The following is a 25,731-nucleotide window of genomic DNA, read 5'->3' as shown; positions in this document are numbered from 1 at the left end:
TGACAAATTGTTTAAAAAAATATTTGTGGTGACTATACATTGATTTTCAACATGTTGAAATTTTAAATATCAAGGAAGTGACAACTGTTTAGAACAGAAAACTTGCCAAAGACAGGTATTTTGGTGTGAATGGTCTGTCTAATGCTCAAGAGCCCAACAAATGGGTTTACTAAAAATGACCAATGAAGACAGTAGACACATGGGGTGGTCGCATAAAAGAAAACTGCCCAATACAGATGGTCTCTGATGAATTATGTATACACACCTTTCCCTGCTTATCATCGTATAGCATAAATTCGAAGAGCTCATTGCAGAGCAAATTAAAGACTTGAAAAAACACAGAAGCATTAACCTACATAAGCAGCTAAAACCAACACTGATTACTCCAGAGTATTAAGATTTTATTCTACTTTTCTGCACAGTAGCTGATTTCCATTACTGCACAGCATCTACGATCAGACATATTACAAAAACAGATCACTCAGGATAGATATACTGTGTTGCAAACCCTTTGATAGCTATGTATTTGGAACAATGCATTTGTTTATTTGTCCTACAATTAGTCACTTATGAAAATAGATTCAAAAGATAATTTCCACTTTAAAATATCAAAACATTATTAAATGTAAAAGGATAGAAGTCATTAAGTTTACAGACATGATACTACATTCGGATTTTTTTTTATTTTACTTATTTTTAAACACTTAACTGAACTTTTTTTTTACTGAAAACATGTTCACATGAAATAGGATTAGAGGTCCTCCTCATCATTGTTTCTACTAATTTTTTTTTTACCGTTTTGTACTACTGAAATATTACTACTGATTTATTTGTAGATGTATGCCACAATACTTTCATCTCCAGACTTTCCACAAACATTTCTTCCATTCATGTCAATGCAAGATATGCACAGCTTTGAAAAACAATAATAAATGACATTGCTACCATGAATAAGAAAATTCTTCATTAAATTCCTTATGTATAAGGTGATATTAGTTGATGGCATTGTGAACAATCAATAATTATTGTGTGTATTCTATTACACCTCGAAACTGCTATACATAACCAAATTGAGCTGTTGCTCGCCCTTTGAAGTAGAGCTTCAATTCTGAACTTCTACTTACGTCAATCTATGCGAATTGTTTGTTTTAATTTGTTTGTTTTTAAAATGGGGTTATCAATGAATACTTGCAATTCCAAGAAATCACAATTCCAATTTGGAATTATTCACTTCATCCTTTCCTCCAATTCACTTGCTGAAACTGCTCACCTGCACCCACTAACATGAAGTCACCTAAGTCTGTCCCCATGTAGTCAACACAACCGCACATATGAATATAATGGCAACAGTGGAGCATACACTTGCTGTACGAGCTTTTGCACTGATTTCAACAAAAGGAATTTATGTTCTAAACCCCATGAAAGAGAACGTAAAATGGCTTGATGAAAGCACACATCTGCACATCGTAACTTGTGCACTGTCAGACTGCATTATACCTATACATATTGGTCACATGCCAGTACTCTAATTCTAACATTATCTCTTTATCTATGAAATGTCATCGGATCTCTTGATTGACTTGAGGGAAAGCTCAAGCTATTTTGGACCAGCACCACCAGAAGTCAGAAGAAGTCTGCATTTCTCTGCAGAGGGACACTTCACGCTCCATATAACGTGAGGGCTTTCTGGAAGTGTCCCTGAAACTGCAGCTGTACCTGTAACTGTGGGAAACAATATCACCAGCCTAGAGGCAGTGATTCATTGCTTCTCCTTTCCATTGCCAAGAAAGCGGTACCAGACCCAGCGAAAACGACAGACTTCCCAGTAACAGCCATGTACTTGCCTACAAATCCATTAGCTCAACTTCATCGTGTCCTTTATTTTATATACTACCTGGATACAAGTTTCCTGCAGCAGAGGACTCTCTCAGGTAAGCTGTTTGTACTCATTCTGCACCTTTGGAACGACCGCAAACTTTTAAAGCGGAAACAGCAGTTAAACTGATTCAACTGCACAGCTCACAGGCCAATTAACCATTTTACAGTGGTACTTTGTACACAGATGCCTGCTTCATCCCAGCAGCCAACCATGCTCATAACCATGAGTCTCGGCATTCCAGTAAAGGGAAACTAAGGCAGAGTTCAGGTATCAGATCAAATAAAACACTAATAAAATCTGTGCGACCTTACATTCAGTTTAAGATAAGTTACTTATAAATCATAAGTAGGATGAATCTTTTAACATTACAGTGAACTTAAAGAAAAATTGGAATTTCATTGCAAGTCCAAAAAAACATACCTTTAAGATCTTCCTGCTCTATGTTACAAATTGGACTACAAACCTATGAAATTAAGACATCAAGTATTACAGGGATTAAGACTTCAGTTATACATTTGTATACTCTAGATCCAAATTATCAAGTATAAAAGTGCTCATTTATAAATTCAGTAGTTCTGTTTATTTTACATCAATAGGTGTTCCGTTTTACATGTCACTCCTGAGTCTTTTGCCAGCATGCGGAATATTACTTGTGGAAGGAAACTTATGAATGCAAATGTGAAAAACATATCAGGTAAAGCATTTAGCAAATTTAGCATAATCTCCGCAATGACGATTATGAATTCTATCATGTATTTTACTGCTCCACCTAAACCACAAGGCTGTTTTTACCAGTTGATATATACTCATTATCAAATAGATGCCATTTTGTAATGTTTCTCATTTTTTATTAAAAAGTGTGAGAATAATTTTAACATTAGATTTAAGAGTCCTGCTAACATCAGGACTGTGTGCCAGTGAATACGTGTCTCCATAAACATTGGGATACACTGAATCATTATAAGATGATGATTAAGGCTGCTAATCACATATTTCTCATGCTCCAGATAAGCTCAGCATCATATAGTTAAGCATGATCACTAAACCTGCTCACATACTTTCAACACATTGAGATAATCAGCGACATGATCCCTATCATAAAAGCTGGAGCATACGGAGCTAGATTAACAATTTAAAGGTGACAAACAAAAGAAATTTGCAGCAGTACACTAGGCTATTTCTGATTTTGCTTGCATTTAGCAAATACTGTAGTTTAAAAAAACAAAAACATATCAGACAACACTGAAGATATTATTTCCATAAAATATGTTCAAAAACCTCACCACTCTTGTAATATGACTAAATGCAAAGTAATAAAAAAACTCATAGCAAGTAACAATTTATTGGAAATAGCTTATTTTCTGATAGCCTTAAGCATATTTGATGATGCATCCAGTGAGAGAAAAAGCTTAAGCTCTTCCATGAAAATTAATCTTCAAACAGGAGCATACACTGCATGGGTTCTATACAATCAGGTTAGCTCCTTAAACCCTAGACTTTCTGAGAACAATAGTGACCAGGCATAGATCGTGCCTCTTGTATTGCTTTGGCTCCACTGTTTATCAATGCAATTCTCAGCATCAACCAAAAAAGACATTTAAAGAACCTGAAAATACCTATTTTAATAGCATGTTTTATTTAGCATGTTCAACAGCAGATGAAGCAAAACCCTACCTGCAAAAAAATAAACATTAAAAGTACTAATACTGTAGCTATTAGGCTGGAATACTATTGAAAAGTGACAGCAATAATTTTTCAGGTACAGAAGTCATCTACACAGTCACTTGTGCATTTAAAAACAACTCTCTCTCATTTTGAAAGAGCTGCTTCTTTAAAGGCAGAAGCAATTTAGTACCCTATGTTTAGTTTTATTTCACAGAAGGAAAAAAAGCCACCTGTATATGCTAACACAGAACTCCAGCAACAAAAGGTGAACAAAAGCTCCACCAATATTTGGCAAGACAAAGGCATACTGTTTTCATGTGTATTAAAATACTTATTTATGTAAATCTACGTTACATGGACAAACTGAGTAACTACATAAGTATTCAGAGAGGAATGATTTATATGCATCTTTTAAGCTTTTATTTTAACTCTTAAAAATCATAAAGACATTCAATTTATATTAATGCTAAGACTTTCAAGGATAAATCAAGACCAAAGCAAGATGAATTCTTTTATATAAGAACTAACACAAAACAAAAGTGCACTACAATAGAGCAGGTGATTCCACATTCAATTTCCAAGTGTAATAATCAAGAGGAGGAAATGTTAGCATACATACTACAAATAAAGCCTGCCTCAAACTTCCCAATTCAAGATCAGCTCTACAAATTAACATCAACATGAACTTTTCAAATGAACATTTACAATATTAGGAATATGGCTTAATCTGCACAATTTCTCTACATTTCAACAAAGAGGGAAAGACTCGACACAACATCCATCATGAAACATCCAGGATAAAATCTGAGGGTCTACATATAAAACAAGGTAAGATTCTGGGTGCCAATGTCATTTAATATATAACAGGGTATTTTGCCACAGGGTAGTCTCATGAAAGAAATCCCACCTTATTATCCTCATTTCTCTCACTTACATGTATGCTGGAGAAAGTGGCGATGACCTGGATGTTTTAAGCACAGGAACTGGGAATTTCCAGATAGCAGGAGAGCTCGTTTTCCATTTCAATGGCATGTTGTCACCACGGTACTACAATAACAGTAAACAGCGTTTCCATAACAGACTACCAACTAGGACTTCCATTCCACACACTACTGACACAGCAGTGGCTGCTGCTAAGAACAAGGAAATGATTCTGCCAATGCCCTTAAACCGATGCTTCCAATCTGTAAAACAGGGCTGCAAGGCATCTCCTTTTAAATCCTGCTGTCCCCTAAAGCAATATGATGATTCTATCGTTCTAACTCAACAATAGTGCCACCTCGTTAGGGAAGCGCTGACTGCAGTATATGTTTAAAAAAAAGACTGCACTGTGCACACCAGCACAATGCAGCTTTATTTAATAAAAGCAGCTAATTTTTAAAGAACTATTTCTGATGCTATTGTTCTACCTTAACAGGGACACTGCAGCACTGTACTATATTCTCTTCCTATTAGCCTCGTTTCTGACCAATGAAAGCAGAAAAATGGGTTTCATATAAAAATGAAACAACATACCTACTCAGAATACACTTGTCATCCTCTGAACATTCTTCTTTTGAGCTGCAACAATACAAATGGGATATAAATCTCAGCATAGCCTTAGGCCACGGCTAATAGAGATCAGTGACTAAATTCAGCAGCCTGTTTTCCTCCTGTGCAAGCTCTGACCAAACAATACAAGAATGCCATTATGGAAAAAGCCCATTGCAAAAATCAGTCCTTCTAATCCATAGCTAGGAAGACAAAATAAAGCGTAAATCGCTGCAGGTTTCTGCATGCTCTTCTAATAGCTTCTTGTTCAGGATGCTCTCATTTTCCTATTCTCATTTCCAAGGAGGATGAGCAAAATCTCATGCATTTTACAACATGCTATGGGAACACAAACATCACACTGTCTTCTGCAGTAGAGAAGCAGAGAGTAGCATGCTGTTAATAGCAGTCCTTGTAGGGACGCTATCAACAATCTAATCCCCCCACCCCCCCACCCCAGCAGCTCACAAATTGCCTGAAGAACTGACGAAGCAGACGGTCACGCAGGTGTCCATCAGGGACCACTCTGCAACTCTGCGTTCAGTTTGGTGACCTCCCAGGGCTAATGACAGAGGGGAGTTTTAGAAGGCAAGCGATTAAAAATGGAAAGGAGGATTTAATAGCACATTGTGCATAAACAGATCAGGTTCCTAGGAAAAATATAAAAGCTTCAACTATATTAACTCCCTTGTATAAAAAAATGACATTGTTGCCACTGTAGACAGAATCAACACCATTCAAGATATTTATTCTACAGATTTCAGAATAAGTCTTTGTATATCACAACAATTTTTCTGTTCGTCAGGACAGCTTAATCCTATCACAAAAAAGCCAACACCCCGTTACACTACTTGGCAATAAAGAATGGAACAAAGAGCAGGATCTCTATATTTATTTAAAAGCATTCTAAGAATATTTAGTAACACAGTGATAGATTTTTCATACGTAAACCCTACATTAAGTTTATTTTGGGGATGAAATCACTGCACAATAATTGCTGCTTCTGATCATTATTATTGAAAATGTTTCCCCAACATAGTTTTGTGCATTTAAAGCTGTTACCATAACCACTGGCAATGAACTAAAATAATCCAGGAAGATCATAACCCAGGACTAATTCAAAGCTAGGTCTCCCAGGTCTTTACAGAAGTTCTTAATTACACATTAACAGCATTAACACTAGCAAAAATTTCAATGAAACTGTTACTCAAAGAATGATGAACAGACATTTGCTGTATAGGACAAGTATTTATATGCTACAAACATTAAGTAACGCTAGCCCTGCAAAGAGCAAGTATGCATTTTTATCATTCAGGAATCTACTTTTGGTAGAATTTATGCATTTACATGCCAACAGCCACGCTTGTCTGCATGCATTATAAATAACATGTGCAGTCTCGTACACATTTGTAACACCAGACTACTAGATCATGCTTTCTCTGCATTGAGGGTCTAAAAATTAATTGGAAAGACATTAGATAGCAAGTCTTATAACCACACAAAAAAAAAATCTCAATTTTGAATTCATATAATTTTGCTTTTGCATTTACCACCACACAGAAACTGTCTTATAACTAATAATTATAACAATTAAAATATAATAATTATAATTAAATTATAAATAGTTATAACTGTCTTATAACTAAGGAAATGCTGTTACTCCCCTTCTTCGTATTGAGTGGACAGCCAGTGCCACCAGCTACTAAACATTTTTAGAAGTCTGCATCTGCCTGCTCTACTAAGCCCAACGATTTGTTTGCGTATTTTAATTATATATTAATAATGCTGCTGTTATAAGAAAATGCCAAGGACAATCAATACATCACCTTTTCAAAAGTAACTCTTCAAATACCATCTGTACCTGTCATTTACCAAGTAAAATGCCAACTAAAGCGATATAGTCATTCCCACACATTGACTTGTATTTAAATCAACCAATGGACATCCAGAAAGCAGCTACTTCTCCATTCTGACACCAACAAGATTATTTGGTATACAAGGCAATGTTAGTGCTCAAATACCTACTCTCTTTTGTGCACTTCTGCTCCTGTTAAGTTTTCCATTTAGTTTACAAGCAATCTAATTAAAACCTCTAGAAGAAAACCAGTAACAGTAAACTGAACATTTCTAAAAGTGTATGAACCCAAGCACTGCCCAACTTAATCATCTCCTACCATTCAGCACGCTACTTATCAGACAGTCAATGTAAAAAATACAGAATTAAAGTACCTATCAGTGCCAGGTACTCTAAAAATAGACAAATGCTTTTCACTTACAAACGAACCACAGGAGAAATGAGTCACCTATCTGCAAATAAGTAGAAAATATAAATAAACCACCTTCTTCCTCATGGCCACAAATCAGTTAGGCATTCCCAGGGAAAAGATTACCTGAATATACGCTTTACATGAACTCTTCCTAACATAAGGGAAGATCTTGGTATATTGTTCTCTTACTTTAAATCTTCAAAAATAACACCATAGTACATATTTTAAAAAGTGGAGAAAAAAATGATCCCCCGGAGTGCATCATGCCCACTGAATATACTATTTTTTCCATTCTCATATTATATTGCTTTGCCACCCATCCCTAGATCAAATGGCACTGAAAGCCAAAAACAGAATTACAGTTCTGTGCAGAATCCTACTTGCTGAGGAAACAATTATTCCTAGAAAAGGGAAATGAAAACACACCAAACTGGAGATCTGCTTTTCTCCAGTATTTACAAGTTTTAAATTTAAAGACTATGATAACTGCTCAGATTAAACAGCTTCTTGGGACCACTCCACTATTTAAGGGGTTTGATTTCTGTATTTTTTCTCTCAAGCAAGTTTACTTTTGAGTTATAAATAGCAGAAACTTCTAAACTTGCTTAGTGATATATTCTACTTATTATCAGTCTCTTAATTAACTTTGTATAAAAGTATACAGTATACAAAAAAATGAGAAAAAAAGTCTTTGCTTTTTAATCAATTATTTCCATGCTAGCATTTTTTAAACCTGCACTGAGTAGACTGACAGCAAAGGAAGTAACTGACAAGTTATCAAGTACTTCTGCAGAAAACTCCTCCATGAAGTAACTGAACAGGTGGCGTAAAAAGAACAAAGACCAAAGGCAAGATCCCAAGCTGCCAGTTCACAGACCTGAGTTGTTAAGAAGGCCAGAAACTATTGACTGAGGCTGTACAGCAATGCAGCTCTGAACCCACAAAAAGAACGTACATACACAGTGCTCAACAGAGCAAGACATTTCTTATCCTTTATCCTACACCCTCTGCCCTAAATCCTTCATTATTGAACAAGAAGCACGATTTGTCCCCAGATGAGAGGAACAGACTTGGAGCACCGTACCCGTAACAGTATGAACAAGCCATACACAGAAGCACTTGCAAGTATGCTGATCACGGGTTAAAAGCATCTTCTGCAAAGCTTTCCCAGACCTTCAAGGCAGGAATGTAGTTAAAAATGTTTCCCTGGTGATTCTCTTCCTTTTTCTTGCAATATCCCCCTCTTTCCTTTGTGCAACTTTAACACTAGGCTACTATCATATTGTTTCACACATACACCTTTGCTGCCTTTTACAAAAATGCACTGCCTTACAAAATACAATTTCTCCTCTTACAGCACAGCAATGGTTACATTTCTGGGGCACGTGCATTTCCAATAAAACTTCGAACCACCTCTAAATTTCCCATAAGACTTCCCTTTGTGTTTTTCAGAGAAGAAAATGTCACAGACAGAAAGATGCATCTGAACACAGCAGCAACATAAGAATACACTAGTCTGAAAATATTTACTCTTAAGCCTTGGAACACCACATGAATATGAGAACTAAGCAGGGTTAGTTAGCTTCTAGACATGCCACTGGATTTTCATCACTTTCAAGACTAACTTATTTTTCAGTCTTTAAACTGTAAAAAGAAGAGCCAAAAATCAGTCAAGTGATTTGCTGTTCTGCTCTAACAAGCTGCTTACATCCCTACTTTTATTCATCTACTAAGCATCTGAGGAACTGAAAGTACTAGGTGAAAATAGGGTTATGCTATATGGAAACTTTTTCAGTCTTGGAAACCCTTTCTAGTGGGACCTGAAAAATCTTCAACCCTTTCAGAACCCTGGAATCGTTTTAGCCTTACATAAAGTAAGGTGTTAAAAATTACAGTGACTGGATGATTTAGAGCTCCCATTTTCATTTAGAAATGTAGACAACAAAGGTCTAAATATTGAATTTCACCAGAAATACGTTTTCTAACTTTAGACTTTCTACTAATAGTGTTTAAGAAAAGATGCCAGACTTAATGGCAGGCAAAAATAGTTTCAAATGCTGGTGTTAAGTCTTCCAAACATCTTCAGACTTCTGATATTTTGTCCCAATACCTGATGTTCTAAAAGTTCATTGATTCAAAGTCATTTTCCATTTTAAAATGGGTTAACACCACTATTACATGATTTTAACACTAACAAAATTTGCTTCAGACTGAAAGCAGAAACTCAGTTCCACACCAGAAGGAATTTCTCTAGTCTTTTGCATATCTTACAACTAACAAGATGTTGAACTGACGCATACTACTACACACGGCCATTTTAACATATAAGAAAACACAGAACCCCCGAAATCTGATAAAATATTCGCAAAGCCTTAGAACTTAAATGCACTAACCACTTCAAAAGTCAAACCAAATTTCAGCATCTTAAATGTGGCTTTCAAGATACAAGCCTAGAAAATGAATAGGAGCAAATAAGGATGCCTAACTCTTCTCTTCGGGATCTCTAAAAAAAATTTAGAATGTAACACTTGAATCAACTTCCCTATTCAGCTCTTCCCCCTTCACATCTATGCTTGTCATGCCTTTACCTCTGCCTTTATTTCAACCTATTAAGCTGCAGCTGTTCCAATTACTCGAAGAGAACAATTAAAAGATGGAGTTGACAGTACTGCCCAGTATATGAGAGTCAGTTAATACTCTCACCATACATCATAGAAAATATTGGTAATAAAATTTATATGAAGGTAATCTCTACTTAAAAAGGTATCTGAGTGAAACCAGCACAATTGTGCCTGCAGTCTCCTCACAGCAATACTATGTCATTCTCTAAATATTAAAGTACAAAAAAAAAAAGGCAGCGTGCATCTGAAAATACTTGAAACTACAGCTTTTCTAGAATCCTCAGAGACCTATCCTAATTAAAAACTATTTCACTGTAATTTTTTTAAGACAGTAAGAAATAACCTCTAAAATAGTTGAAGATAGCCCGGAGAGCTACACATGTACTTCAACTCACTATCCACTATGTTGTATCAAAGACATTTGGATTTGTTTTTGTGTTTCTTGTTGGTGGTGGTTTTGTGTGTTTTTATCCTATAGGTAAGGGGAAAAAAACCTCAGATACAGATATAAATTACAGTATCATTCAGAAGCAAATGCACTGTAGAAATCAAGATGCACACAGCTTCATAAACGGAACAGTTATTTTGATAGTATTTGTAAGCATTTAATTTTATTTTCTAATATTTTATTCTTGAGCTGACTGCTCAAGAATAATCATAAATTATAAAGCACTGAATAAAAGGAGTGTGAAACTATGTTCGTAGCCAACCCCTCCTTCTGTCAAAATGCTACAAGCAATACAGCCTCCTGTCTGTTATAGCAATGTATGATGAGCTATTTCTAACACAGAATAAAAACCCAGATCTTAAACATTAAGTTAAGCAGTTACAATTCTATTTAGGGCATATATCACATGTTTAACAAAAAATACTTCAGTTTGCCATCTATCCACTCAGCGTTTTTTCCTACATGAGGAAAATACTGCAGTAACATTTTAGGACACATTTCAGAGAAAATTATATGCATAAATACACATATACATACTATGCGTGGATATATGTGTGTGTGTGTATATATATATATATATATATGGCATGTATATAACATTCTTTCAGTTTCAAGTATACTCTACGTATGCAGAGTCACAGAAATACATAAATACATTACTTTCATGGCCAGAAATGCACACTTAGGAATTTGTATTTTACTCCACTTAAGGACATCCTGCATTTTCTCGTGTATATTCTCAAAGAGTGTTTTGCTCTAAAACTGAGGCAAAATTCCTATCAGGAAGTCACTTCCAAGAGTCAAGATGCAATATTAACTTGATGTCAAGCTACAGCTAATACTGCAAAAAACAAACAATCTCAGCTTTGTTTCGGCAAACTACCTTTTACATAAAACGCATTAGGAAAAATAAGTTCTTAAAACACTTAGTAGAAGGTAAAACCAAACTGAGTTAATGAAGGTTTGTAACTTTTGATTTAAGCCCATGTACTCTGCTGACAACATACTGCTAAGAAGAGTTCTGAATTAACACCAATTTATGCAGAGAATTGTGCTCATCTTCCCCAGGTGATTATATTTAATCACCACAGAAATGTGAAGGCACAGTCACAGCCAGACTGACCCTACTGAAAATAATTAGTCCAAAGTAACGGATATTTTTATTAGGTCAATCTGTTAACTACAAAGCATTTATTTCTAAACAAATTCTGCACAGCTGTTATGGTTTGTTGACTGCAAAAATTATTTTTAAGTATACCTAAACACTTTTACACATTGGACTGTACAATGCAAATATATTAAACAGTTGTGTAGTTAAAAGGAAGATAGGATAGAGGACCTGTCAGTAATAACTTAAGTACGTCCTGCACCACAGACAGCAAGCTGAAAATAACATTAGTAATGTGTCTACTAAAAGTATTCTAAAAATATTCTTAAGTGTGTATGCTTCATTCTTTCTTTACATAGAAAACAGTCTTTTAGCATTCCCTAAACCTTACTCTCTTTAACCAGAGCAGTGTGTTTTTCTGGTCCTGCACACATATGCAAAGCAGTCCCTGGTCAAAAGGGCAGGCATGGGGAGGCAAGAATAAAGCGCATTGAGTCATTATAGAAACACATAATAAGAACAGAGATCAATTTACTTAAAAGACAAAAAGATTAACTTTTTCTGAGCACAGGAAATCTCACTGTGTTGTCACCACTGGTGGATCCAGTCTGCTAACCCAAAATCTCCCCAGCTTCCAACGTGGGCATCTGAATTCTTTATCTGAAGGCCAAAGTCCCTCAGTGAAGACTGAGGCAGCAAAAGAATGAAAAGGTTTAGAGAAAGAAGTTGATGCTTCAAGTCCAGGTCATTAGAAATCACTACGTGCAACCTGGGGGCCAACAAACAGTGGGAACATTTGTTCTAGGACAAGACTTAAAGCTACTATACCATATCACAGTTATTTCACTGCTACTTGCTAGTTTACTTTAAATATTATTTCTTTTGTGACTCCCTGAAGAGATTCAGTCAATTTAATTATATGCTTAAGACTAGGTGATGGCAAAAGTTTGATAGAAATTTTAATGAAATAGCAACTTGAATTTAAAAGTTCAGCTTCTCTTTGTACAAAGGTGCATGAAAGGCTTACAGAGCAGAGTTCAGTTTCAAATTTCACATTAACATTAGTATTTACCCATTCAGTATAAAAGAAAATTGTACTGTTCCTCTATGCTAGAAAAGGAACTTCAAGAATATTCCATCTAAATGCATTGAGGAACAAGTGGAACTAGTACAGAAGCTGGAACAGCTGAATATGCCCGATGAGTCAAAGCAGTATTGCACTAAAACCCCATGACTGAAAGTCTCTCCAACTCCCCTGCCCCCATTTGTTTTTTTTTTTTTTTTTTTTTTTGGGCCTATAAAAGGTAGGTGATCAGGAATCAACTCCTCCCATTTGTCAAAGGTAGGTGTAGTCCAAAGACTCCTTCCCAAAAGACAAGGTGGGGGTTCCTCCCTAGTTTATTTGTTCAGGAACCTCCCTTCCTCAGTAAGTTATGTCACTGATAATCTCTACACTATCTTTTTCTGAAAAGGGAAACAAAACTGAGAAACCTGGTTTCTACTTGTTTTGATGCTCTTCCATTTAGGATCAGCACAATATCAGTGGTTATAAAAACACATGAGACTTAAAACTCACATACAATTAGATTTTTCCTGGACAAAAGAATGATCACAAAAATCACTGTGTCATGGTAAATCTGCATGTCTGAAATACTGATATTATAAATTTATCAAATATCAAAATTCCTGCTTCATAATTATAGAAAAAGTACAAATTGCTATTTTCCTTAGCATCTATGAGAATATAAATGTAAAGAGATACTTTTCCTAGGCAAAGTTTCAAAAGATTCACGTTATTTCATTCAAGTTTGTTATGGTAGGCAAATGTACAAACTATGATTTCATTTCCAGAAGCATATTTAAAATGACAGCTTTAGGATATTCACTTTGCAGACTGGAACAACTTTGCAGTTATAACATCCCTATTTAGTGACAACATAACTATCTAGATAATTTAGGATCAAGATAGGGGCATACTGCATAAAAAAAGTGTACACAGCAAAACTTATCTAAGCACCAGCTGTTTTTACAAAGATTCATGGAATGCTAACCTTATTTGCATTTTTAAAGACTATGAAGTAATCAAACCAGTAGTTTAAAGTCTCCTGATTATAAACCTTTATTTCATAACATTTTCAGGAGTATTTTATATCACAGAAGACTTCCACAATGAACTTCAGATGTGCAAAAACATCTAATCCCTAATGAAAATTAAAGCTCAGTGCTTCCAGAAACTGCATGGAGGAGAGTCTAAGGATGCAGCCCAGATGACAGCTAGTAACAGCAACCCTGTGCACCTCTTCCCTTCTGCCTGCTGTTATCGAAGTTGTCAGGGGAAAAAAAGCTAACAATTCTGCAAAGAACACGAGACTTCTATGCCCAAGTCACATCTCTTATCTGTGCTGCTCTGGAGAATCACAGCATGCTCAGGAGAGATCATGTTAGAGAAAAATTCAATACACGAGCACAGTATATAGAGGTCCTTGAGGTGAAATGGCATTCCACAACCATGATGCACAAAAAGATGGTACAAAAGTCAGCTGTTGCTAAATGACAAATATTTGCATTTCAGCACCTTCTGCAGCTGCAGTCATTTGCATTCTCACAGCTGAAATTCTCTTTTGATGTACACATACATAACACCAAACAACTGCAATAACTTTGAGCTAAGAGTAGCCTTTCACTAAAATATAAACTTGAAGCAGTTGTAATTCAGGTGTTTGTCTGCCAGAGGGAGCTGAAGCAAAGAAAAAATACCTTGTATGTCCATACTTCAAAAGTTTTGTGTTAGGTTGGTACTACACCAGTTCATTTAACTATTCAGATGAACCGGGTTCTGCTGTAAAAATACCACCACTTGTGTCTGGCACAGAGCAGTCACTGCCTCATCCCACACAGGGCACCCGTGTACCTGCACCACCGAATCCTTGCCAATTATATCCAATACGCTCATTCTGTCAATAGGTCCCCCTAGATCTTTGAATGGAAACAATACCTTACTTTAAGATACATTTAACTATTTTTGATCTACACCACAGCTGCTCCAGAGATGGGCTTCTCTTACTAATAGTGAGGACATAACCTAAGATGCTATCTAATGCCTTCATTTAGTAATGCACAGTAACACTGTGCAAAGATGAAGTTTCAAGTTTGACGGAACAAAATATGTACTAAGCTGAAAACAGACTTCCATTCAAATATTTACTGGTCTTTTTTTAAACACACACTTTCCACTCACTGCTTCTAAAACCTAACATTAGAATACACATATAAATCTGCACACAGAGTTGATATTGCATAAAGCTCTAAGTTACTTTATTGCTAATTTATTCTTGCATAATACTAGTTAACCTGAAAAGCTGAAAACAGGCAGGAATCGATCTCTTCTTGCAAATCGGTGAAGATGTCTAAGCAATTTGTTCATAGGAAAACAGGATTCTGCAGAACAGCTTAGGAAAGAATTTCACTATACATAACGGACAACTCCTTTCCATCCTGTACTTCAGTTTAACTATTTTACCTACTTTAAATAACTTCAAAAACGTTAACTATAAAAGCCAGCATGAATCCCACCAGAGTTTTCACATTTTGAGAAAGAACAAAATGTGTATAGTTTTAAAGTTCCCCTAAACTTTAAGAGCTAAACTGATCCAACCTTCCTTAGCTCAAAATTTGACCAACAGCTTTAAAATAAGCTTAGTAGCATCCTGTGTATTTCTCACACTTAAAACAGCTTTAGGAAAATCAGTTATGCCACCTTCTGGCATTCTTAAGAACTGCTCTACAAAACAAATACTCATTTTTATAAATTCTCATCTCTTGAATAGGAAAAAAAAAGAATACCCAGAAAATTCACTTCAGGTAAGATGCAGAACGTGACTTTTTTAAAGCTTTGATTTATTCATACATCACCATTAGCTTGGACCAGCTTGTGCCCAGCCTCAAAATCCCTCACCTGTACCACCTTCCTTTCCAGTCATTCACCCACAATACCTTGTTTGAGGTATGAGCGATTCTCCTCTTTGTCCCCATCTCAACAGATACAGCAGAGGTACTGGAAAAGACAGAATGGAAAGGACGAGCAAACCTGTGAAGTGGCTTCTGTGCAAGATATAACTTGTAGACTGGACTTAACAGCCTGGAAGACAGGTGAGAAGATACAGTAACAGCCTGAAGTGTCAAAAAAGCATGACAAAGGTGAACACAGTAATTATTCACCAGCTCTGTAGCACAAAATAGGAAGCTCACATGAAACTGGCAGATGTCTGGCGAAAAAAATAGAGGAAATGCTTCTTCACACAACACATGCTTCAGCTACCAAGCTATCAGCTTTTCAGTAACCATTTCTTCTCACTCTGCAAAGATTCAAAGAGAAGCAACCGTGAAAAGTAATAGAAAAAAAAAACAGAGCTATAGAACATTTACTTCTGATCTGGAAGGTCCCTGAGCATAAATTATGTAATTATCATTTTGACCACACAAGGCAAAATATACACAGCATGATAAGTAGGAAACATTACTTTCATCACAAACACCACTGGAAGTCCGGCTGCAACAACAGTTAGTTTACCTGAAGGATCTTGCAAGAACCACAGAAATAATACACGTAACACCAAGACTGCAGAATAAATCCTCAAAAGAATCAACATGGATAACTGTGGCCAGGCATAATGTGACTGCAGCCACCTGAACAAAGTATTGCTGCATATATCCTGAAGTATTATCTACAAAATGCAGTGCTATGATCCCACATGAAGTGCTAAAATATTTTTCAAAAAGCAAGCACGGATAGCAGTCATACCTGAATTATTCCTCCCTGCCCATGTATTTACAGACATTTATAACTAATACTAACTAGATGCATTTTTGTAGTTTAGCAAAGCTTTTTCACTCACTTGGAATTCTAAATTTCAAACCTCACACTGAAAGCAGCGTTGGTGTCTAATAATTCAAAGGCAATTTCAAATGAACTCAGTACTTTTACGACTTAAAATCCCTGAAAGATGAAGCTTTTAAGGCCTTTGAATAGCATATACTGGAAGCATGAAAAGAACGCAAGATTAATTTTGGAGACACCTGGGAAATCTCTGCTGAGCCAGCCATGCACTACTACAAATCCAAAAGCAGAGGATACAGCAGTCCAATTAGGAAGGGAGGAAGACAGGGCAATAAGTCAGATATTTATTCAACAGGGTCAGTACTGAGCTTGAAGTAAAATGCATCTAGTAGCTCAAGATAAGATGAATATTTGCTACAAAAGTCTTTGTAAACAGCAAATTACAAACTGTCCATTAAATAATAAGCCTATATGGGGAAACCAAGAGTTACAGCAATTACTGGACCACACATGTTTTACACAAACACTATTAGTGAACAGTATCCTTTCTTCAGTGATTCACATCAAATTTCTGCAAATTTGTATTCTGGCTCATATCCTGAATCAAGCAACAATGTGCATAAACATACCTTCTTCTGTTTGATTCCTTAACTGAAGCAGAAACATAAGCAAACTACCAACATCTTGCTACAGAAAAATCATCTGCTGGGAAAAAAGATACACAATCCAAAGGGCACGTATTCCATTCGGAAAAAGTAAAATTAGGTACAATTATTGAGCCTTGCCTTTCAGTTGTCAAACATATAAGTTCTTTCTAACAGCAAATTCCAGTAATACTATTCAGTTCGTTCACCCTCCTTCTCCCTCCCTTTGTCCCCAGGTTCTGCACTGTAAATTGTCTTATAACCCAATACTTTAACCGTCCAGAGAACAAGGCCATTCCTGTTCTCAAACAGCACTCCTCGTTAATCCCAAACCACGTATAGCAAAGAGATGGCTAGACTAACTTCAGATAAAACCAGTATGCATCATGTAATTACTCCATGTTGGCCAGTATCTTTGCCACACCCCACTAAAGAGCAGCAATGAAAAGGACATCCACTTTTACAATGTCAGACCGGTGATGTCCTGGGAAAGCCTGTGAGCAAAATCCAAGTGAGCCTTCTATATATTTTACTACACAGGCCCAGCTTTAATTATCTAAAATCGGAAGTGAACATAATTGTATTGTCTGTCTCATCACCGGGGAAACTAAGCAAGAAAGGAGAAAACCTCACTGAGAAAGCTAGGAGGAACACAGACAACAGCCAACAATGCTGTGGAGAAAACAGCTTTACAGGCTCCTCTGCTTTTAGTTCTTATGTTCTGCTTTACTCCCACATTGCTTTGACTCACTCAAATCATGTCAATCTACATTTAAGCAACTGCAAACACAACTTCACTATCCGTGTCCAGATGGGGTACTGAGGAACTTGCTGACTTGATACATGACCTCTGCACTCTTTGAGACAACAAGAGTAGACTGAGAACATCTGAAGATTTAACATATCTATTTCATACAAAGTTTCCTTACAGATCCTTGGCTGATACACCTGCACCTACCTGGTTGCCAGGTATGACTCAGTCTGAGCAGGTAAAGTGGAACAGAGAAATGAAAGTAAATCTGGAATTTGGAAAAGGGCAGCCACATGCTGAAAACATTTGAAATGCAAAACAATGGAAAACTTTGGAAGACAGAAAGAGACTTGCAAGATGCTAGAAGTATCATGAAGTGTCACTTCAGTAGTGTCATGTAAGTCAGGTATAAAAATATGTACAATATTGTAATGAGGCAGAACTGTAGTGGCTACAGCTGAAAGTTTTCTGTGACAGATGTACTTCTGCACTTCAACAGTGCAACAGTTTCAGCTGTTAAAACTTGTTACCTGCTGAAATTATACTGATATCTGGACTTCAGATTTCAGTGTGTCTATTTATGGAACGGGTAGTCACCAAGCTATAGAAGAATACTGTCTGGAAAACTGAGTTGTTTCCCTCAACAGCCTTCGTTGATCCTGCAGTACGCATTTCCAATGTAGTTGCTCCTTTATTATGAACTGTATTTCAAAATGGAAGACATTAAAATAAGCTTGCTGGAATTTCTTCCAGGAGAAGATAAGCATCTCAAATCCTTACCTTAAATCTTTTTTCTTTCTAAATAAGAGTAAGCGTGAAAAGAACAAATTGCAAGTGTAATGAAAAAAGACAGAATGGCTGAAGTCAGTACATTTTAATACAGAAATCTCTTTTCAGTCATATCAGAAATGTTTTTAGCATACTCTGACATTTTTCACAAGTAAGTTATTCCCTACTTGTTCTAAAACTGGTCTTTAAAAATCTAAAAGCTGATGCAATGGCAGCTGGATCAACTAAGTCTGAAAAATCCATGGCAGTCGTGAATTAGAGAACTGTAGAAAGTAAGACCTTTTTCCCTATGTTGTTTAAAAATCATGTAGCCCATTATTAGACAAACAAATTAGTTTACAAATCACTAAGTCGTTTTGCTTCAAAAGTCACTTGATAACTAGCTCTTGCAGACTTCCTCAATTTTTCAGGTAGGGAAAAAGTTCTCAGGCTGCCATTCTGAAAAAAACAATGCTGATGTCTCTCCAGGAGCTTAGCCACTTGCCACATACCTGTCATGAAGCACTGCTGACACCTCGCCTCTGAGCACAGAATGATCCATGCCGCTGAGGTTAGTAACTGCCCTGTTGACCAAAGGAGATAAAATGCAACATGTAATCTTAGATGAGAGCAGACATCCTAAAGTGTGCCTATTACGGTAGAAGAAATGAAGTTTGCAGCCAATACTGCCCAAGTTCTGTGGAGTCCATCTATTGTTTTGATGAGAAAATGACCCTTTTTCTTTGAAGAAAAATAAATTACAAAAAACCACAAAGCAGACGAGACGTTCTGAAATTTATTGAGGCACAACAGCATCTGTGTGCAGTCCCCCACAATACTCTTTTGAAAGAATATTTTTGAAGAAATGTGTAAAGACCATCAAGACCAACAACAGAAGAAAAAACCTTAATAGCTTCAGATTCTTCAGTTAAACCCTAAAGGACAAAAGCTGTGACAACATAAGGTCCACAGACCTAGCGCATACAGATTATTTCCGTATGAATATACTGCTCAACTGTGATGCTTGCATTTCTACTACTTCCTTAACTACCATAAACTTTGGTTAGTCCTCTTCTGCTTGCAAAGACAGGATATAACCCAGGATGCTAATTTCTGATCGAAGTGTCTTCTATTCATTGGTACCTTATGAACACAAGGAGAACATTTAGCAGGTAATACAGCATTCAGTTTTAATGCAAGGACCAAAGCTTCACTGCACCAAAACTTTGCTGCTCCTTAACTTTTAAAGTATGAACAGAAATGTTATCAGACTTGGACCTAATTTTGAGTCTCAAGAATGGAATGCCCTGGGGGATCTAATCCCAGACTTCCTTAAAGATATTTAAGGGAGAAGGAGGAACTTGCCAAGGATGCACAGTGACAGCACAACAGGCAACGTCCACAAGATAAAAAAATTCTTCACGCTAAGAGCAAGTAAACTTTGGAATAGGTTTACTAGAGAAACTGCAAACTCCCTCACTGAAAATATTTAAGACTTGGCTCCATGGGGCCCTGGAGAACAATCTGAGTCCCTGCTTTCTGGAGAAAGTTGGACCAGATGATCTCCTGAGGTTCTATCCAAGGTAGACCTTTCAATAATCCTATAATCTCTAATTTGAAGCAGAGTAAATGAAATAACAGAATGGAATTGTTCACTTATTTGCTGATCTTTGTTCAACTGGGGCTGGGGGGTGGGGATCCTCAGTGTGACCTAATCACAGGCTTCCAATACCTAAAATATAGTCATAAAAAAGATGGAGGTACTCCTTTCACAAGCATGCAATTATTTTTCCTCCTTTTTTATTTCAATAAAATATTTCTTGAAAAGATGTTAAGGACTGAATAAATTACTTCCCAATGAAGATTAACATTGCCACTTTTGCCACCACAAAGCATTCCAGAAAATGAAAATATTCTGTATAAAAATCACTGAATTTTATTAGTAGTTCTCTTTGCCAAAAAAGCATCAAGAATGAAAATGAAATTCAAAGTTGAACTCGATCCTCAGACATTTTAATGTTATAAATCCATGAGTGAATATGACAATACTTATTAAAATAATCTTTCTTCTCTACTTATATATTACTTTGAGTCTTTGGATAGTCTACATTAATCCTTTTCATCATGCCTGAAGTACTAGGCAACGAACTGAAGGTGTAAGTAACATGAAGGGTCCTGTTTCTCTAAAGAACTTATGCATACTACCAAAAGCCTCAAATGCAGTTACTGCTGTAAATGACATCAGTTTACACTACCAAATCAGAGTAAACTGAACAAGCCATCTTCTACTAGTGCATGCTGTCTGTAAAAAGAATTGCTGTCAAATATATACTATTTTTTTCAGAAGTATTTGTACAATATTTTCAAGATTCTCCCTCATTACTTACACAGGTAAAATTCATCTTTCACAAAAATATTTCTAGTTCCAGGCAAACTCCAGTTTTCTTAAGCCTTTGAAACTCTACTGAAATGTCTTCCTGCCTTGTCCCTTCAGCCATGTTATTTATTACAGTGCATCCATCCAATACACTACCGCTCTCACCACGTTAAGCATGAAAAGCTGCTTTTTAATGCCCTTAAGGGCTCAGCCTTGCTGTATTTGCAACATTTGTTCCCCTTAATTAGATCAACCTTTGGCAAACTGTCCATCGAGCACCTCTGTTTTCTTTCATGTGACCCCTTATATACAAAGGTGCCTTAAAATGAAGTAGCGATAATTCCTCCAAAATAGCCACAACAGTAATGCATAATAGCAGTTGACATTGGTCAGAGTGATGATGTATTACAACTATTTGACTCACTTGATTTTCTACAGATCTCCACCTGCATGTGATCTTACTTTGTACTCGAGTTATAAGAGCTTCCCATGAAAGATGTTCTGATTTACATTCGTATAGTAATGCTGGTCGGATGAATATGCAAACAATTATTACCTAAAGATTGTTTCTGCAAATTTGATATTGAACTGTACTTTCCACAGCATTTTCAAAAACTTTAAAAAATTAAATAAAAGCACAGAATCATTAAATTCAAATGAATAAAAGATCTGTACTTGTCACAGAGTAAGTCATTCACCTGGCTAAATTTAAAAAATGAGAAATATGCTTCAAAAAAAGTTTGTAAGTTTCTTCAGTCTTTTTAAATATGACAGTAGGTAAGCTGATTGCCAAGCACTCTGCTAGCACAGTAACAGCACTGACAGAGGCCTTTCTGAGGCTGTTCTGATACAGCTACATATTCCCAGCTGCAACATCTGTTGACTCAGGGATGCTGATGAGCAAGCACTAAGCAGGGCACAAGATATACCTTCAAAAAACATTCCCCATGGATTTCCCTTTAATTGCAATGATGCTACAACAGTGTTTGTCACTACATTTTTTAAAAGATTAACGTATTCTTTCCAAAGCTATTAAATTTTGTCTCCTTGAGACAAAAGCAAAAGCTCATTATTAAAAAAAATTGTGTGAAACTGTCTAAGGCCTACGATATAATGAAGCTTCTGTTATTGAAAAAATAACCCATTTCACATCACACATGGTAGTTCATTAGAATTCAGACATTATCACATTCTGGATCAACTGAGACTTCCTGAAATACCATTTACAAACAGTAATTTCAGGTAAGCTGCATATACTAAGAAGGAAGTGAGACCGTTTAATAGGACAGGATCCACTACACTGAACTCCATATTACAAAGTCATATTTAAAATCAGTGTGAGTAATTCTTGTTTTTATGTAAACCATTCTACTGTAAAACCTGCTTGTATAACAGACAAGCATTATTAAAGCCATGTAAACATTTAGCTTGTAAAAAAAATGCACTCCAACATGCAGGATGCAAGCAAAATGGAAATATTACCAGCATGCATACTATAAAGCTTGAAAATATCTACCTGCATTCCCCTCATCTTAAAATGTGTCCCAAAATTGTCCAGAAGGATGTCTGCACACAAGCTATTTCACTGAATAGCTACAGCAACTTTTAATATGACATTGTAAAGACAGCAAAATAAGCCTCTAGAGCTGTTACATGGGAAAAGAACAACCTTTATACAGTCTTAACGCTATCAAACCTATAATCACAAAACCATTCAGCAACTTCAATCTCTGCATAACATTTGCAGGAGCACAATCATGCTTCTGTGCTCCTGAGCTAAAACGGGATTATTTCATTGCCTAAGCAGACCGGCATCTGTGCCCTAACGGATCTTGGCTCTAAAATCAATTCACGTCTGGCAGTTACAGGCTTCATAATTTGAAGTCCAAGAGCAACAAGTCTGACAACAGCAAAGTCATCATTAAATTTCAAGACAAACATGGAGTAGCATTTTACAGAAAGATCTATGCAACTAATATTTAAAAATAGACCAGTCCGCTTATACATTCCAGTGACTTGTAGGACAATAGCTGGACTTCCAAAAAAAAAGCTCAGAGCACACACTTTCACTCAAACTCCAGTTCACTAGAATCATAGAACCAGTTGTGTCAGCCACATGCCATCATCAGATATCCCCCTTCTCTTCATACATTTATTTCAGGTAAACTCTAGAAATAATCAGCTACTCTTTCCACACTCATGATTTTGAAGACAACACTTCCTCAGACTTATACCCCCGCATTTAAACTAACACCTCAGGCCTGTCTGCTACAGCAGTGCAGCTGATGGCCTCATCAAGAGAAAAGACCAAGAGCTCTTCCCCAATACTTCACATCCAGTAGCCACCACAGGAATGTCTCTCCAGACTGTAGTGGAAGTCTTTCAACATTCTCCATTTCAGGCTGTATTTCAGGTTTTGGAAAGGAAGCTGTGAAGAACCAGGCTGGTGACTGCCTAGTCCATATTCACCTAACAAGCCTCAAAGCAGGCAGAAGGGCTTCCTCATGCCCTCTTCCCTCCCATTCTTCAATGCCCTTATTTTACTGCCAAAATCAGCTTTTACCTGAAGATTTCCAAGGGTGAAAAAGCCACCTAGTAACACAGCATCACACCTTTCATGTAAATGGGGCAGGGGCCTGAAACTCACCTGTTTCAAGAAGTGGCTGCATGTGACACCAGATCAGGGCACTGTGCAAGGACAGTCTCAACACACTGCACTGAAACTGAAGTAGCAGAAAGCAGTATTTTTGCAAGTGAGGTGTATGTCAAAGCATTGCTTTAAATAAAGTATTATTTTGAATTGTAAGTCAGCTGAACAACTGTTTCATACCTGAATGTGCGTAATAAACCAAATTTTATCTCACATTTATAGCAACATGACTCAAAATATTATCAAGCTGGCCCCAAAATACTATATTGATTTGAAAGCATTCTTAAAATGTTTAAGCCCCTACAGAGTTACCATATTTTGTGTGTTCTGTAGAGGACTTGCATCTCACCTTTCTCCAGCACAAGTCATCTATGATCATGACTTCAGCACATTAAAGCTCATTCATCAACATCGACACTTAAAAAATCCATGTTGGTGAAGATTCCCCCGACAAAAGTTTAATTAGATGAGCATTGCATTTAAAAAAAAAAACACAGAGAAGTAACCCAGCAAATATTATACAAGTAGAAGAAAAACCTGTATTATGACCAGTAAGACCACAGAACTAACAACTCTCTCTCATTAGCGGTGAAAAAAAAAAATCATGGTAACAAACCATCTGCTGACTGTCAGTTATTTTGAGAGCATAAAGGTTTGCGTGGTTACTAATATCAGGGAAGGCCAATGGAACATACTAGTCCATTCACCAGGAAACTGAATAGCTTAGATACAGCATGTCCCTTCAGCACCCAGCTTGTCACATACACCCATAATCTACTGATTACCAAGGGCACAGCTCAAGTACCTATTACTATTGTACAAATTAGACTTACTCTGACATGGACAGATGTCAAATAGAACAAGGCACCCTCATTCAGCCTGTCAGGCTCAAGAAGTAAAATCAACATAGGAAAGGAGAAGACATCTCTGTATTTTGCTCAAAGACACTTTCTTTCTACAATTTCAGTGTTATCCAATATACTTGTGAATTAGTATTTTTGAAGTTTATGAATGTAGAAGTCAATACTGCTAAATGAAAAATCTTATCATACATTCTCGATTGTCAAAGACATTTTAACTCAAGTTGCAGTATGCGTTTTAAGCCCTTTAAAGCTTGCTGCTTGAGCATTCAAAGGTAAAACATTTTTCCACTGTTAACCAAAAGTCTTGCACACTGAAAACTGCAGAGTAATATTCACAACAACAATAAAAAGTAAGTAACAATTTGCATTATACATCCCACAAACCTTATAAAACTAAGTATCAATCACAGAAAGAGATACTGCTGCACAGAGGTTAAAGCCAAGGTTATGATCACGCAGAACTGGGAAAAGAACCCAGTTCCTGCACCTCCACCCTGCAACAAGGATTAAACTCTATTCAATTCACAAGTTATCCCATTACATCTTAACAAATTCACCCTTACAATAATCCCACAAGAATTAATGAAACTAGCCAGTTATTTATTACCTGTTATTGCAGCTACTAATGCTGACACAGAGGAGTCTTAATGTAGGCAAATCCAGAAACACTATTCACGGTGGGTGTCACTGGCTGTAAGCCTTATCCGCTGTCTTAAATATCAGAGCACAACCTGACCCAACCATATGCTGAAGACAGTGAAAAGCTGACTGCTATGCAGCTAAAAGGTCCTTAACTGCAACCATCTGTACAAATTAAATGCTAGCCCCACAAGATAACTGCTGTGTATTTTTCCACAGAGCCTTTTCTGAAAAATACCACACTGAAATAGTCAATATCTGTTACAAAAAAAAAATTTGCTATTTCATCAGTAACTATGGCATCGCTAAAAAAACATTCATTTAAGGTATGAAGACTGATATTTGGCACATTTACACCGCAGCTATATTTCTTGTTGGAAGCGTGAGCAATTAAGTTCCAATTTTACTAGCATGATAATAATTAAAATAACTCATAATGAATTACTATTCATTATTAAATTACTATTATTAAAAATATAATGAATTTCTCAACTGCAGATTTTCAAAGCTCTATACAGTGATACCCAGTTGGAGAGCAAATAAAATTGTACCTGTCTAAAACACTTCAGATAAACTTATTCAGGCCTGTACAGACCTGACAGCCACACAACTTCTACCTCCCTCATTTACCTTTAAACCTGCTAGAAAGCTGCATCAAGTGTTCAAAGAACTTATTTTTTAAAA

The 25,731-nt window shown here is 36.5% G+C and overlaps 1 protein-coding gene across 11 annotated transcripts in view; it reads right to left on the bottom strand.

The window, feature by feature from the left end:
- The window catches only part of KLHL13 (kelch like family member 13), a 78,156-nt gene that overhangs the window by 32,082 nt on the left and 20,343 nt on the right, over positions 1–25,731 (bottom strand). For 3 of the 11 annotated variants that reach the window (XM_040572137.1, XM_040572139.1, XM_040572138.1), the window contains one exon: positions 19,031–19,102. The exons of 5 other annotated variants lie outside the window; for them this stretch is intronic. In XM_040572137.1, coding sequence (XP_040428071.1) covers positions 19,031–19,102 — 72 coding nt within the window. Of the gene's footprint in view, positions 1–1,894; positions 1,914–4,478; positions 4,592–5,059; positions 5,155–19,030; positions 19,103–25,731 lie in introns of those variants that run through there. 3 more of the 11 variants (XM_040572136.1, XM_040572140.1, XM_040572143.1) reach the window with 3 other exon arrangements.

Source organism: Cygnus olor, chromosome 13, assembly GCF_009769625.2.
Source record: "Cygnus olor isolate bCygOlo1 chromosome 13, bCygOlo1.pri.v2, whole genome shotgun sequence".
Classification (NCBI taxonomy): domain Eukaryota; kingdom Metazoa; phylum Chordata; class Aves; order Anseriformes; family Anatidae; genus Cygnus; species Cygnus olor.
Note: the sequence above shows the minus strand (reverse complement) of the source record. Positions and strands in the feature narration are given on the sequence as shown.